This window comes from Cynara cardunculus (assembly GCF_001531365.2).
Source record: "Cynara cardunculus var. scolymus isolate 2C chromosome LG 11, CcrdV1, whole genome shotgun sequence".
NCBI lineage: Eukaryota > Viridiplantae > Streptophyta > Magnoliopsida > Asterales > Asteraceae > Cynara > Cynara cardunculus.
Genome location: NC_037538.1, coordinates 4,681,403 through 4,695,240, shown reverse-complemented (window position 1 = coordinate 4,695,240; position 13,838 = coordinate 4,681,403). Strand labels below are relative to the sequence as shown.

Sequence of the window (13,838 nt, the reverse complement as noted above, 5' to 3'; positions counted from 1 at the left end):
TATTTTTTCCACTGTAACAAAATGTTTCTTGCAAATGGCGTCATTGACGTTTCTTGACCTAAGGTTTGTATCTCATGTCATGTTAAGCATGTGGCATAATATGGCCCACTATGCGATTTTTGAAACTTGATATTTGATTTTTTTTTTAATTTTAAATATCTTATTTGTTTGTTTTTCATAAATAACCTAATTTAAATTGTTTAATAATCGTTGAATCATTGAGTAATAGTAGAAACATATGTATATATGTATAAAATAATATATATGATATAGAGATTTGTCATCATAAGTCAAATCTTAAAAAACGGAAAAAAAATGACTCCTAAATATTATGATTTGACCTCGCAATTAAGCCACACCTCACATCATTAAAACCTTTGATTTTTCCTTAAATAAAAAAGTCAAAATCAAAAGAAAATTAAATTTAAAAGATTGATTATATTATTAAAATATTTAATATATTTATTGACCTAATAAATTTTCTTAAATAATTTCTATAAAGTAAAAATTTTATGCCTTTTCTTCTCTAAAACAAATAATTTATAATTAATACATTTTCTATACCCTTTAATAGATACTTTCAAAGAGATCTCTCTTTTTTATAATAAGGAAATTTTAAAATTGGTCAAAATAATCATTTCTCTTACATAAATTAATCTTCTGATCATTTTTTTCTCCGATTTATTTAAATATGACTACGTTCACAAGTCTACCATTTGCGGATCTAACTAAAAGACAAAAAAAAATCAAATTGTAGACTTGACCTTTGCAATTGTGGACTTAGGTCAAATCTGATGAAAATTTTGTTTTTTAACTGGGTAGCAAGTGGTGAACGTGGGAACTGTAAACATAATTATATTTAGGTAAATCAATGAGAAAAATGACTAAGAAATCAATTTATATTAGAAAAATGATTATTTTAACCAATTTTCCAAAAAAAAATCTGTTTTTGGATTTATTACGCTTGTTTTTGTAAAATAAAAATTAAATATTTAAATTATAATTATAAAATATTTAATTTGATAGTATTTGAAAACAAATGAATTAAAGTTGTAGCATTAAATCTATGTATAATTGTATAAATAATAAATGTGATCTAGTTTAGAAAAACAGAAGAAATTCGTGATCACATACATACCTTATCCGTATTAAAATAATAAATTTTAACATGTGACGTAAAAAAAAGGAAGAACATAAGCAAGTTGATTGATTGTGGAAATTTACAATTTACAAGAATTAACGAGTTATTTATTAAGCGTTAATTTATCTAGCAAGTATCACTAGATATTCTACTTTATTGAATGATCATAATATACACCAAGAATTTTACCAGGAAGAACGATGGTTAAGGTCAAGACTTTTACTCAGTAAGTGAGAGTGACGACTTTTATCCAGTTAGCGTTTAATTACCGTAATTGTTTCACACGGTGCCGTTTAATGGATCATAATCTTAACCAATAAAGTAAGTGTGAATATTAACTCTTACCGAGTAAGCGTTCGGATAAACGGTTCTTTAATTTTATTATTTAAAATAATTGTGTTAACGAATTCTTTATTTTTAGGTTACGGTTTCTTTTTTCTTCTAAATTCTACATATTAATCTCGTAATCATCAATACATAATTTTACCCCTTTTTATTAAAATATTTACTAATTTAACATAAAACTATTAATAATAATAATAATAATAACAATAATAACAATAATAATAATAATAACAACAACAACAACATAGTAAATTAGTAACGTTATCCTCCTCAAACTATTCTTTCATGTTCGTCTTATTAATTAATATAGTCAATATCGTTATAGAAACATAAATGCACAACCAAGGGGCCGTTTATCAAACGCTTATCTGAATAAGCGCTTACCAAGTCACATTATTTCACCGGATGAATATGGTAAGGACAAAAAATCTTACCCGGTAAGAGCGAGACAAGGACCAAGAGTCTTACCCGGTAAGTGAGTGCGACAACTCTTACCACGGTAAACGCTTACCGGGTAAATTGTTGTATACGATGTCGTTTTGGTGGACTAAAGTCTTACCCGGTAAGTAAATAATAGTGTTAAATTTTGCCGATAAGTACTTGTCAGGTAAGTATTTGGTAAACGACCCTCAAGTATATGTTTTTTATTGTAATTTTAAAGATAGAAATATAAGATATACAGTTTTGTCTTGTGTTAGAAATTATTGGAGACATAAATGATGTTAAGCCCACCGAAGGAGGTCGAAATTAAATGGTCACCATTGTGTTCCTAAACGTGGTGGGCATGCCCATGTTACACACAAAATAAGTTTTGTCATGTGCTTATTTTGGGAAATTAGAAGTCTGTTGTTTAGTAGTGATCAATTGAGCTCCAGTAACAAGGATGAAGTAATATAAATGCCATATATATTTGTTTTTGTAAGTATGTAAGATTTATATACGGTAAATGCAACAAATAAACTCACACACCTTTTTCACATTTGGTGAGGTTTGAACCACTGGCCTACTAAAAGATCAAAGACTACATACCGCTAGGTTAGGGACCCTTTGGTGCCATATATATTTGTTTGACACATGGAATGTGTTGTGAATGCATCAACAACTCTTACGGTAATTCCAACCTGTAAGACACTTCCCAACTCTATCTTTGATCTCATACAGTCTAGCTTTCTTCGCTTACCAAATAGAAACGCTCCTTTTCCATGGCAATCCCACCTGAAATTCAATCGCCTTTCGCGTTCAAACCTCGTTCCAACACAATGATATCCTACACTTTACGTCATACAAAGCCTCATGCCCTCATACAAGGCGGCATCATCATTGATATTATGGACAAAACCTACCAACAACGGACGACTTCTTCATCATCCTACGACAAAATCTATAGCACATCCTCTCAAAATGGAAGAAACCCTATTCAACCATACTTTACGAGCTGTTTGGTTCATACAACGAAATAGAAATGAGAATGACAGATAATGAAATTGAGAATGAATTTTCCACCCCCCCCCAGCCTGAAATGGAATTATGTAAAATTAAACTTGCGGTGAATGAATTCATTGTATTATATAAAACCAGAATGTTTCTTTTATACTCAATCCCAATAATAACTACTTAATACATCTAAACGAACGCAGCTTGTGGGGTTGGATTGCTGGTATATTCAAGTTGCTCAGGCACATATCCTGTAAATATTATACTCACCTAATTAACATTTTCTTGGTACAAGTTGCTCATGTATTTATTGTAAACTTTGAGATATAATAGTTTCACAAATATAAAAAAGGTTTATTTATTAACTATAAAAGTATATATTTTTTATTTTATGAAACTAACTTTTAATGCCATGTGCAATCAACGGGATAATATCTGGTCATTTTACTTCCAACCGTCCAAACTTTTCGATGACATTTTAATATTTATAAACAGTGTCCTATTAAATTTAACACGGTACTATGTACATGGTTAATTGAATTTTAATTATTTATATGTCTTAAAACAAATACATTTTAATTATGCTATTAAATTGTGATTTAGATATAATTTAAAAATGCTACAATTTGAAGCTATTATGTAACCACGAAAATGACGTGTTAGATGGTCTTCCACATGTATTTGTCCTTTAATTTGAGTACATCCCATGTCAATGCACCTACAATTAACATCATGACTCTATGACTTTTAGGGTATCCCACCTTTTCCCTTTTCTCTTTCTAAAGTAGAAATTATCATATAAATGCTTCTTAAATTATAATAAATCCAAGAAAAAAAATTAAAAAAATCCAACAAACTTTTATAAATTGAATGATTAAGTTATTAAGAAGTCGTTTATCAAAAGCTTATCAGGGTAAGCACTTACGGTATAATTTAATATCACTTACTTAGATTTTAGTATATTAAAGCAGTATCGTATATATGCAACAATTTACATGGTAAACATTAACCATGGTAAGAGTCGTCGCTCTCACTTATCGGGTAAAACTCTTGGTCCTTGCATTTGTTCTAGAGTTTTTTTCGGTGGCACCGTCTGCCTATAGGAAAAAACTATAGGGAACAAATTTTAAAATGTGGCACCATTTGACTATACGAAACAAATATACTAATTTTTTTTCAATCAGTGGCACCATTTGACTAAAAAAGTGGTATTAACACGATTCGAACTTGGGTCTGGGGTGGAATAAAAGTCTTGCAAACTAACTCTACAAAATAAAACTTGTTCTCATTGTAGTTTCAAAATACATATGGTGACACACAACAGATTAATACGATTGCACATTTCACGAACCTAATTTTTTTTACCCTTCGACGGAGGACTAATACAGTGGCACGTGCCACCGTAACAACCAAAGTAGGCACGTCCCTGTTTGTTCATACCGGGTACGGTTCTTGGTCCCTTGCATATATTCATTTGGTAAAGTAATATGACTTGGTAAGCGCTTGGTAAACCACCCATAAGTCTTTTTAAATAAATAAATAAATAAATTCTTAAACTTTTTGAAATTGATCAAATAAATAAATACTTCAACTTTTTTGAAACCAAAGAAACCTAAGGAACTTTCATATTTTGTGTGTGTACGCATTCATGCATGCGTGTGTATAAAATTTGGGTGTTACATAATTATTCTGTTGGTATTGGATTTAGTTATTCATACACGTGAAAATATGATAAAGTATTAAAGTGCAATGATGTAAATATATGATCAGTTTGGTTTTTTTCCCTACCCTCTAAATGTAATACATTATGTTGAAAATCACCATTTAATCTAAATATTTTGTTTAACATAGTCAATATTTTTAGGTATCACAGTGGTATCACCGGATGACAGTGGCCAGAGAGAGAAGAGATGAGAGAAACAAAAATGTCCTTGTATTAAAATTTTAATTTAAAATTATCAAAATTATAAATTTCCTAATTTATCTATTGATTTGTGGTTGATATTGGAGTTTACGGTTACCACAAACTTCATCTATGATGAAGGAACGAAACGGTGGGTCCGTCGCTGGGGAATGGGCTAGACAACCAAGAGGCAAGGCTTTTAAGTGAGATAGAGGAGGTAGTGAGCATGGTTAATCACATTTCTCCATATGGTGATGGTCATAAATGATTTTGGTTATTAGGTGATGAAAGAGTTTTTGGTTAAAGGTTATTAGGTTATTTTTCGAGGGACTACCCAATTCCATATAGTTTCGATTGGATGACTTACACTTGGTTTTGTGCCCGCGTTGCGGAGATGACATCAAGTTGATTTACCATTGTTTTGTTCGTTGTAGAACGGTTAATTTCTAGCGTGTTGTCGAGCATGTCTAGGTGGTGGGGTCTCGGATCAATAAATGTGAACTCTATGACGGACTCTTTTTCCCTCCAAGATCTCGCCTCTTTGCCTTCTTCATGTAGAGGTCTGTGGTTACAATAGCATTATAATTTGTGGTTGGGTTGGTTTTTTTCTCTTTCGCTTGCTCGGTTGGTTGTATCCAAGTGGTGGGGGCTGTTTGGAGGTTTTTCGTAAGGCTTTTTGGTGGTTTTCTTTTAGTTTCTTGTGTGTTTGTGTTGGGGGGGCTTTTGCTTTTGCTTTTGCATTTGCGTTTTGGTGAAGGTGTGGTGTTGTTCTTTGCTTGTTGTTTGTTGTGGTTACGATTAAAAGTTTTGGCTTTTTTGAAAGAATATTATTTTATTAATATTTAATTATTAGAGGGTCGTTTTCAATATGATGGCCCACTTTTTAATGATAGTCGTAATTATTAAGTTTTATTTCTCCCAAACCAAACCGTTGGTTTATTGTTATTTTTCTATTTTTCTTGAATTTAGGAAAATGAGTGAATATTGAGATTGCATTAAAATATGACGAGTTCTTTCATAAATATACATGCTTTAGATCATGGGACTATCGTTATCACATCTTTATGATGCGATAGTTTTGATTTTATTGAATGTGTCTAATGCGATGAAATTGGGTTCTGATTTGAAGTGTTGTTTTATCGTATTCTTGTTATGCGATATGATGGGTTTATCGCACCAATATGGTGGGAGAAGTTATGGTTATCGCATCTATATGTGCATCTATTGGATGTGAAAAATTGGGGTTATCGCATCTATTGGGTGTGACAAAGTGGGGTTATCGCATCAGTGTGATGTGACAAAAAGAGGTGATTGCATTTGTATGATACGAGGAATTACGATATCGCATCAATGAGGTGCGACAAGATTGGTGTGTTGGATGCGACAAATTGATTATTATGTTGTTTAATGTGATAAAATGGGGTTGTCTCATTTGTATGATGTGACAGAAGAGGTTTGATGTCATTAAATGTTATTTGCATATTGTCGTTTCAAATAATTGTTTTCCAAAAAGTGTTTGGTGATTTTCATCATGTAGTTGCAATCAAAGAGATTACTTATTAGACCTTATGGTCTAACCCTCATTTTGTGTTTAAAAATGTGCATTACAGGACGAGCACCGGTGGAAGGTAAAGGGAAGGGGAAGTTGTGAAGGTGGTTATTATTGTTTTGTATACGTGGAATTTTTGGGAAATTGAATATGCACATGTACTTGAGAATCTATTATATACAAGTCATGTACTGTATGTGAACAAAAAGTTTGTACCTACTTCTATATGTAGCAATTTGTGTATATATATTGAGACCAGTGTATAATATTTATATTTAATATTATATGGAATATGTGAATTTATGCAAATGTGGAAATGGAGTGTTACACCTGCTTATTAAATATCTTTTAACATTTAATTGTTGTTCTCGTAGAAAAAAGTTTTTCAAAATCAAAAATAATAAAATCTGATCAACATTATCATTAAAAAAAAAGGTTAATACACCAATCTTGTCACACCTCATTGATGCGATATCATAATTTCTCGTATCATACAAATGCGATCACCTCTTTTTGTCACATCACACTGATGCGATAACTACAAATTTGGTCTTATAGTTTGTCAAAATTAACACTTTTCATTTTTACAGTTTCGAAATTACTAGATAGTCATCGTAACGTTTAGATTTGGTCTCTCCTCATAACGTCCGTTACAAATTCCGTTAAATAAAACATTTTCGTTTTTGTATCAATCTTTCTATCTTTTACCCAAACAAAAACTACATGAACCAAAAATTATAAAATCGATTTTAATAAGGTAGAAAACAAACAAAAAAATCGATGAAAATACAAAAATGCATCTTATTTAACAAAAAGATTAACGAGCATTAAAAACAGAACAAAATGTAGACGTTTTTGTAAACAACGATAATCATTTTGTAATTTTAATTTTTAAAACTGCAATAACAAAAAATGTGTTATTCGTAAATCTCATAGTTTACTCTTGTTTTTTAGTAATCAACCGATTTATATATACATATATCGTCTTGTTGAGATGTTTTCAAGAAATTATGTTGGCCATATAAAATAGATTCTTTTATAGCTTATATAATCCACACAGACGGACCAATCAAAACGTCATTCCTAACTCTCTTTTGTTTTTTTCTTTCCAACGGTCATCAAATCAAAGCCTAAAATGATTCCAAAATTAATATATATATATATATATATATATATATATAATCATTAATTTATTATATACACAGCATGCATAAAAATTTGTACTTTTATCTGGATTTGTCCACCAAAATTCCCTTAAATTCTTCAAAAATTATATACAACCCTATCAATAACACTTGATTACAAGAATGCCACCATGGTTGCTACCCTTCTTCTCTTCGCTAATCTTTTCTCAATCCATCACTTCATCTTTTGCAAAATTCCCACCATGGTACTTCCCTTCTTCAATGATCCGCCCCGAAACGCCGTCGTCTCCCGACAAAAACGAGCTTTACAAGACAAAATACTTCACCCAGATTCTCGATCACTTCAATTACAATCCACAAAGCTACCAAACCTTCCAACAACGCTATTTGATCAACGACACCTTCTGGGGTGGCCCCAAGACTAAAGCTCCAATCTTTGTATATACAGGGAACGAAGGCAATATCGAATGGTTTGCTCAAAACACTGGCTTCATGTTCGATATCGCCCCTGAATTCAAAGCCCTTCTCGTTTTCATAGAGGTAATCGATCGCCATCTTTTTTATTGTTTTTTAGTTAATTGGGTTTCTAAATTTGGAAGGTACAAGTTATTATAGCATAGGTACTACGGAAAATCAATACCATATGGAGGTGATAGAAAGAAAGCATATAAGAATTCAAAGAGACTTGGATTCTTGAGCTCAACACAAGCATTGGCTGATTATGCCACCCTCATTATTGATCTCAAGAACAACTTGACAGCCATGGATTCTGCTGTTATTGTCTTTGGAGGTTCCTATGGTGGAAGTAAGCATCATTTCTTTAATTAATTAATTAATTAAAATTGTTTTAATTATTTTAATTAATTAATGGGTCTTTTTGTTTGTAGTGTTGGCAGCATGGTTTAGGCTCAAGTATCCACATGTAGCCATTGGAGCACTGTCATCTTCTTCACCAATCCTCCAATTTGAGAACATTACATCTCAATACACCTTCAACAACATCATTACCCAAGACTTTAGGGTATTTTTTTTAGTACCATTTATTATAAATTATATTTTAGATACGATAAATATAACAAACCAACAATTCATGTGATCAGTACGATATAAAATCGTGATTGTATGATATTACAGAGCGAGAGTGAAAACTGCTACAAAGTAATAAAAGGGTTGTGGAGAGAAATCGAAGACACGGCTGGTTCACCTGGGGGACTCGAATTACTTCGAAAATCATTTCATATATGCAAGTAAGATATTAATTTCTATTGTATTATGTACAGAGTCGTCCTTGGGAGAGGATGGGTTGAGCGCACGCCAAGGCCCACAGTTTCGAAAATAGGGGTCTGGTTTTTTTAGTATATAGTAATAGTTCAAAAAAATGGTAAATAAAAGAGAGAGAAATTTAGTATCTAACAGGACCAAAAAATATGTATTAATTAATTACGTTTGAGAAGAAATATGTAAAAAGTTAATTGGGTTCTTGTAAGAAGCGTAAGAAGAGATCTCCACATTTGGATCAATCGTAAATGAATGTCAACACTAATGAAGTGTACCGAATCAATTTTCTTCTAAAACACAGTTCACGGATGGGTATGAGATTAAAAGGGTTCAGATCTCTTCTTACGCTTCTCAGCATAACTTTCTTCTTACATGATCGATTATTTAATTAATCGGTAAATAATTAAAATTAAAAATAACTTTTTGGTGCAGAAATTATATTAGCGGAAGTTATCTTGAAGGTTGGCTTTCATCGGCATTGGTGTATGTATCAATGACGGATTATCCAACGCCCTCTAATTTTATTGCTCCATTGCCGGCTTATCCGATTAAACAGGTATTATATTATATATTTTTTTATTAATAATTAAATATATAAAATGTTTTTTAATAATATAGAATTTGAAAAAGATTATAAACACAATCAATTTCATTGGTATTCTTTTGTAGTGATTGTTGGTAGATGAATAAAAATAATGTGTATATACTTTAAAGATCGATTTAATTAAGGGACCGTTGAATAAACGATTATTCAGTAAGTGCGAGAGAAAATTATTACCCGGTAAACGTTTAGAAGGTAAAAGACAATACGTTGTATGGTAAACGTTTAGTAAACGACGCTAACTCTTACTGATGTACGTAGATGTGCAAGGCAATTGACGATCCTACCCTCGGGAACGACACATTTGCAAAGATGTATCAAGCAGCTAACATCTACTACAACTACACCGGAGACGTCAAGTGTTTTGATCTTGATGACGATTCGGATCCTCATGATCTTGGAGGATGGCAATGGCAGGTAATAATTATTATCAACCGATTGTGATTTTTGGTTGAGTTTGAAAAGTAGAAGGAAAAAAGAAGGTAATTGGAATTGGAATTGGAATTGAAATCGGAATCGGAATTGGACAGGCTTGTACAGAGATGGTAATGCCAATAAGTGGAAACAAGGAGGAGAGTATATTTCCAGCCTCAACTTACAGCTACACGGACCATGTCAAATATTGTGAAGCAGCTTATGAGATTCAGCCCAGGCCCACTTGGATTACCACAGAATTTGGTGGCCATGTATGTATATATAGTTTTTTTTTTTTTTTCTTTTATTATATATATATATATATATATATATATATATATAANTTATTATATATATATATATATATATATATATATATATAAGATTAGATTTAGGAGAAAACCATAAAAAATGAAAATTGAGAGAAGCACCATGGTGAATATTCATCGGTACAGTATGCACATTTGCATACGAGTAACTATGCACACGTGCATAAACACCAGGAAATATCTTTAGTTACTTGTATACATATGTGCATGTCATACGGATGAACGGTTATTCGGGTGTTCCTCATTTTTTCATTTTGTTGAGGTTTTCCCTTGAACCTCTCTCTCTCTCTCTCTCTCTCTCTCTCTCTCTCTATATATATATATATATATATATATATATATAGGGGTGGTTTATTTTACAAACCATGTAATTCTTATAAACTTTATAAACCAATCTCAACCATACATGTAGATAATCAACAATGTGGATTAATTCGGATCCTAAATTTACTTTCAACTGCATCTCTAAATTTAAAATAAACAAAATCAGTGGTTGAGATTAGGTTTGTAAGATTCGTATGAATTACATGGTTTGTAATTGAATGTGAATGAGAGTTAAGGTTAGAAGTATAAGAAGTGATATGTCCCTTTGATCACCTTTAATCTCAAACTCATTCATTAATCGCGTTTGATATGAGGATTGATCTGGTGTATCTTTAATACATTTTATTTCGGTGCATCTCATCCTAATGAGCATCCAATGGTGGAGATCCCTTCTTACGCTTCTTACCTTAACTATCATCCTCACCGGAACCCAATCCTATATATAATGAATATACAAAGCGGTGAATGATCGTGTGAGTAAAAGAGTTAACATGAGAAACATAAGAAAAGATCTGAACCCTTGATCACTTTTACAATGCCCACCATGAATTGCGCTTTAGAGAAGAATTAATCTGGTGCATCTCGGTGTACCTCATTAGTGTTGACATTCAATTATGATCGATCTAAGAGTGGAGATCTCTTCTTACGCTTCTCATCATAACTTCATTTCTTACCGGAACCCAACCTAATACAAAGCAACCCTATGTTTTATTTTGATATCTTATTCTAGATAAATTATAGACATGTGAGATGAAAAGTGTGTGAAAGCTGAGGTTTTTTTGTTTTAGAAAGTTCATTTCTAGATATTGCAATATGCTTTTATAATGATTTAAAACTTTAATCATTATATTACGAGATAAAAAATTATGACGGCACTTAAACATGGTCTAACCTTTCTGTAACTTTTTGCATGAGACAGGATATTACGAGAGTGTTAAAGCGATTTGGTAGTAATATTATTTTTTTCAACGGTTTACGAGACCCTTGGAGTGGTGGCGGGTATCTCCCTTTCCTACTTTACATATCCATATAAAAGTGTATATATTTGAGAATTAACAGTATTATATGTTTACACACAGGGTGCTTAATAACATATCAAAAAGCATTATTGCGATAGTTGCAGAAAAAGGTATGAAAAATATTCATGATATTATTTCCCATTTTTCTTTTTGTTATGTTGTTTGTCAAAACCGTTAAAACTTCTTTCATGACCAAGTGCTGAAACTCGTATAAAAAGTTGTATGGGAGTGTCATAAACTTATCATAAGCCACTTAACAAGTACAAAAATACACAAATGACGGATATAATTATAAGAATTGGTATGCTTTTCGTTATATTCACTGTTCATCATGTCGTGGCAGGGGCTCATCATGTTGATCTAAGATTTTCAACTGATAAAGATCCAGATTGGCTTCGAGATGTTAGAAAAAGAGAAATTGGTATCATGAAAGACTGGATTTCTGAATACTATCACATGCATTCTAGCTAACTCATGTGCATGCTAGTAGCATACGAACCATCCATATCATATATGCCTATATCTGCCTTTCTTTGTAAATTAGATATTTGGTCACACTATTATTAATGTTTTCTTCTACTGATAATTTATCATTTCCGGTTTACTTTAAACATTTATTTTAACAGTTACACATTCCTAGCAAGTAGGCAACTGGTGTATAATGGGTTGTTTGTTTACCTCTTCATAATTTCATTAAGAAGCAACATCTGAATCGTGTTTGGTAATAAAAAAATATGTCTCTTAATGATTCTAAAACCCTCTGAATGATTTTGTAACCTGAGACTCCCTTAACCATTAAGAGCCATAATTTCATTGTACACAATTATCAAACAATTATATTTTATTTTACACTATATCATGAGAGCCTCTTAATCATTTTACACCAAACCATTCAGTAATTATCTAACAGCCATAAGTATGAATTTGAATTCAAAACAATTAGAATGCCCTTTTAATTTATTTAATTAAAAGAAAAACAGATATATCCACCATGTCGGTTTAAAGATTTGGACACACCAACTGGACCGGCGGTTCCCAATGTAGTCCGATTGATTAGAAGGCCGGTTGTCCACTTCCAAATATGGAAATATTTTACATCTATTATTTTTACAAAAAGGAATTAAGTATTTATCTAACTTTCACTGCCCTGGAGTTATGAATTTATCTTAATACTATCTTTAATAATAGAATTATGGTCGTTTACCAAACACTTATTCGAATAAGTGTTTAATAAGTTACATTACCTTAACGGAGGAATATGACAAAAACCAAAAATCTTACCCGATAAGAGCGAACGCAAGGACCGAGAGTCTTACTCGGTAAGTGAGGACGATGACTCTTACTATAGTTAGCGCTTACCGGATAAATTGTTGCATACAATGTCGTTTTGGTGGATTAACATTTTACCCGGTAAATAAATGATAGTGTTGAATTTTACCGGTAAATGCTTTCCAGGTAAGGATTTGAGTACACAGCCCCTTGTTCAATATAATTTTTACTTTAAAAAAAATTCTCTCTCTTTTGCCTACTTAATCTAAATTCTAATTCAATCTAACATTTGTTATAATTTATTCATAATTCAAGTCAATCTCAAAAATTATTTTATAAAAATTATATATTTTAATATTATATATATATATATATATATAGAGAGAGAGAGAGAGATTATTTCAAATGCAACTCATCACATTTGTACAAACAATGCAATCCAATAAATTGAAATATTTATAGAAATGATAAGAGTTCATTTATTATGATTTAAATATTTATGAAAAATGAATAAAGTTTATTAATTATGATCAATACTTTATATTAGAAAACAATCAAAACTTTTATAAAATTACATATTCATCAAATTAAATAAACAATTGAGATTGAGTTGTATTAGTTGTACAAATGTAAAGGGTTGTATAATAATCCATCTTTCTCTCTCTATATATATATATATATTAATTTTAAATAAATAAAAACGATAGCATGGGAGAAAAAATAGAAAAATAAATATATTTCTTTTACCCTCTTATTTAATTATATTTATAAGTTTGCAATCTAAGATTGCATGGGAGAAAAAAATGGGCCGAGATTGCAGACCTTTAATTTCATATTTTTTATTTTAAATTATTATATTTTGTCTTAATCATGAACAGATTGGGAAAGATCATGGATGGAGGTAGTCTAAACACGGCGTTTTTAAGATGGTTTGCAAAATCGCATTTGAATTGTAGGAAAGCGACGTGGTTTATTTCTAGAAAAGTCAATTTTATTGATTTAAGGAATAAAAATTAACTTTTTTACTTAAAATAAGATTAAAATCCGTAATTATTTGAATGTAAAGTGCTAATTCAATCATCTTTGA

General features: G+C 31.1%; 1 protein-coding gene across 1 annotated transcript; it reads left to right on the top strand.

Annotated features, from left to right (window-relative positions):
• Positions 1–7,666: 7,666 nt before the first annotated feature.
• On the top strand, positions 7,667–12,160 carry LOC112521415 (lysosomal Pro-X carboxypeptidase-like). The gene is made up of 10 exons (XM_025130261.1): positions 7,667–8,057; positions 8,133–8,322; positions 8,405–8,538; positions 8,652–8,764; positions 9,228–9,351; positions 9,658–9,813; positions 9,927–10,082; positions 11,383–11,462; positions 11,543–11,592; positions 11,826–12,160. Exons 1-10 carry the CDS (start codon positions 7,680–7,682, stop codon positions 11,951–11,953), a joined length of 1,509 nt encoding a protein of 502 aa, XP_024986029.1. The 5' UTR covers positions 7,667–7,679; the 3' UTR covers positions 11,954–12,160.
• Positions 12,161–13,838: the final 1,678 nt, after the last annotated feature.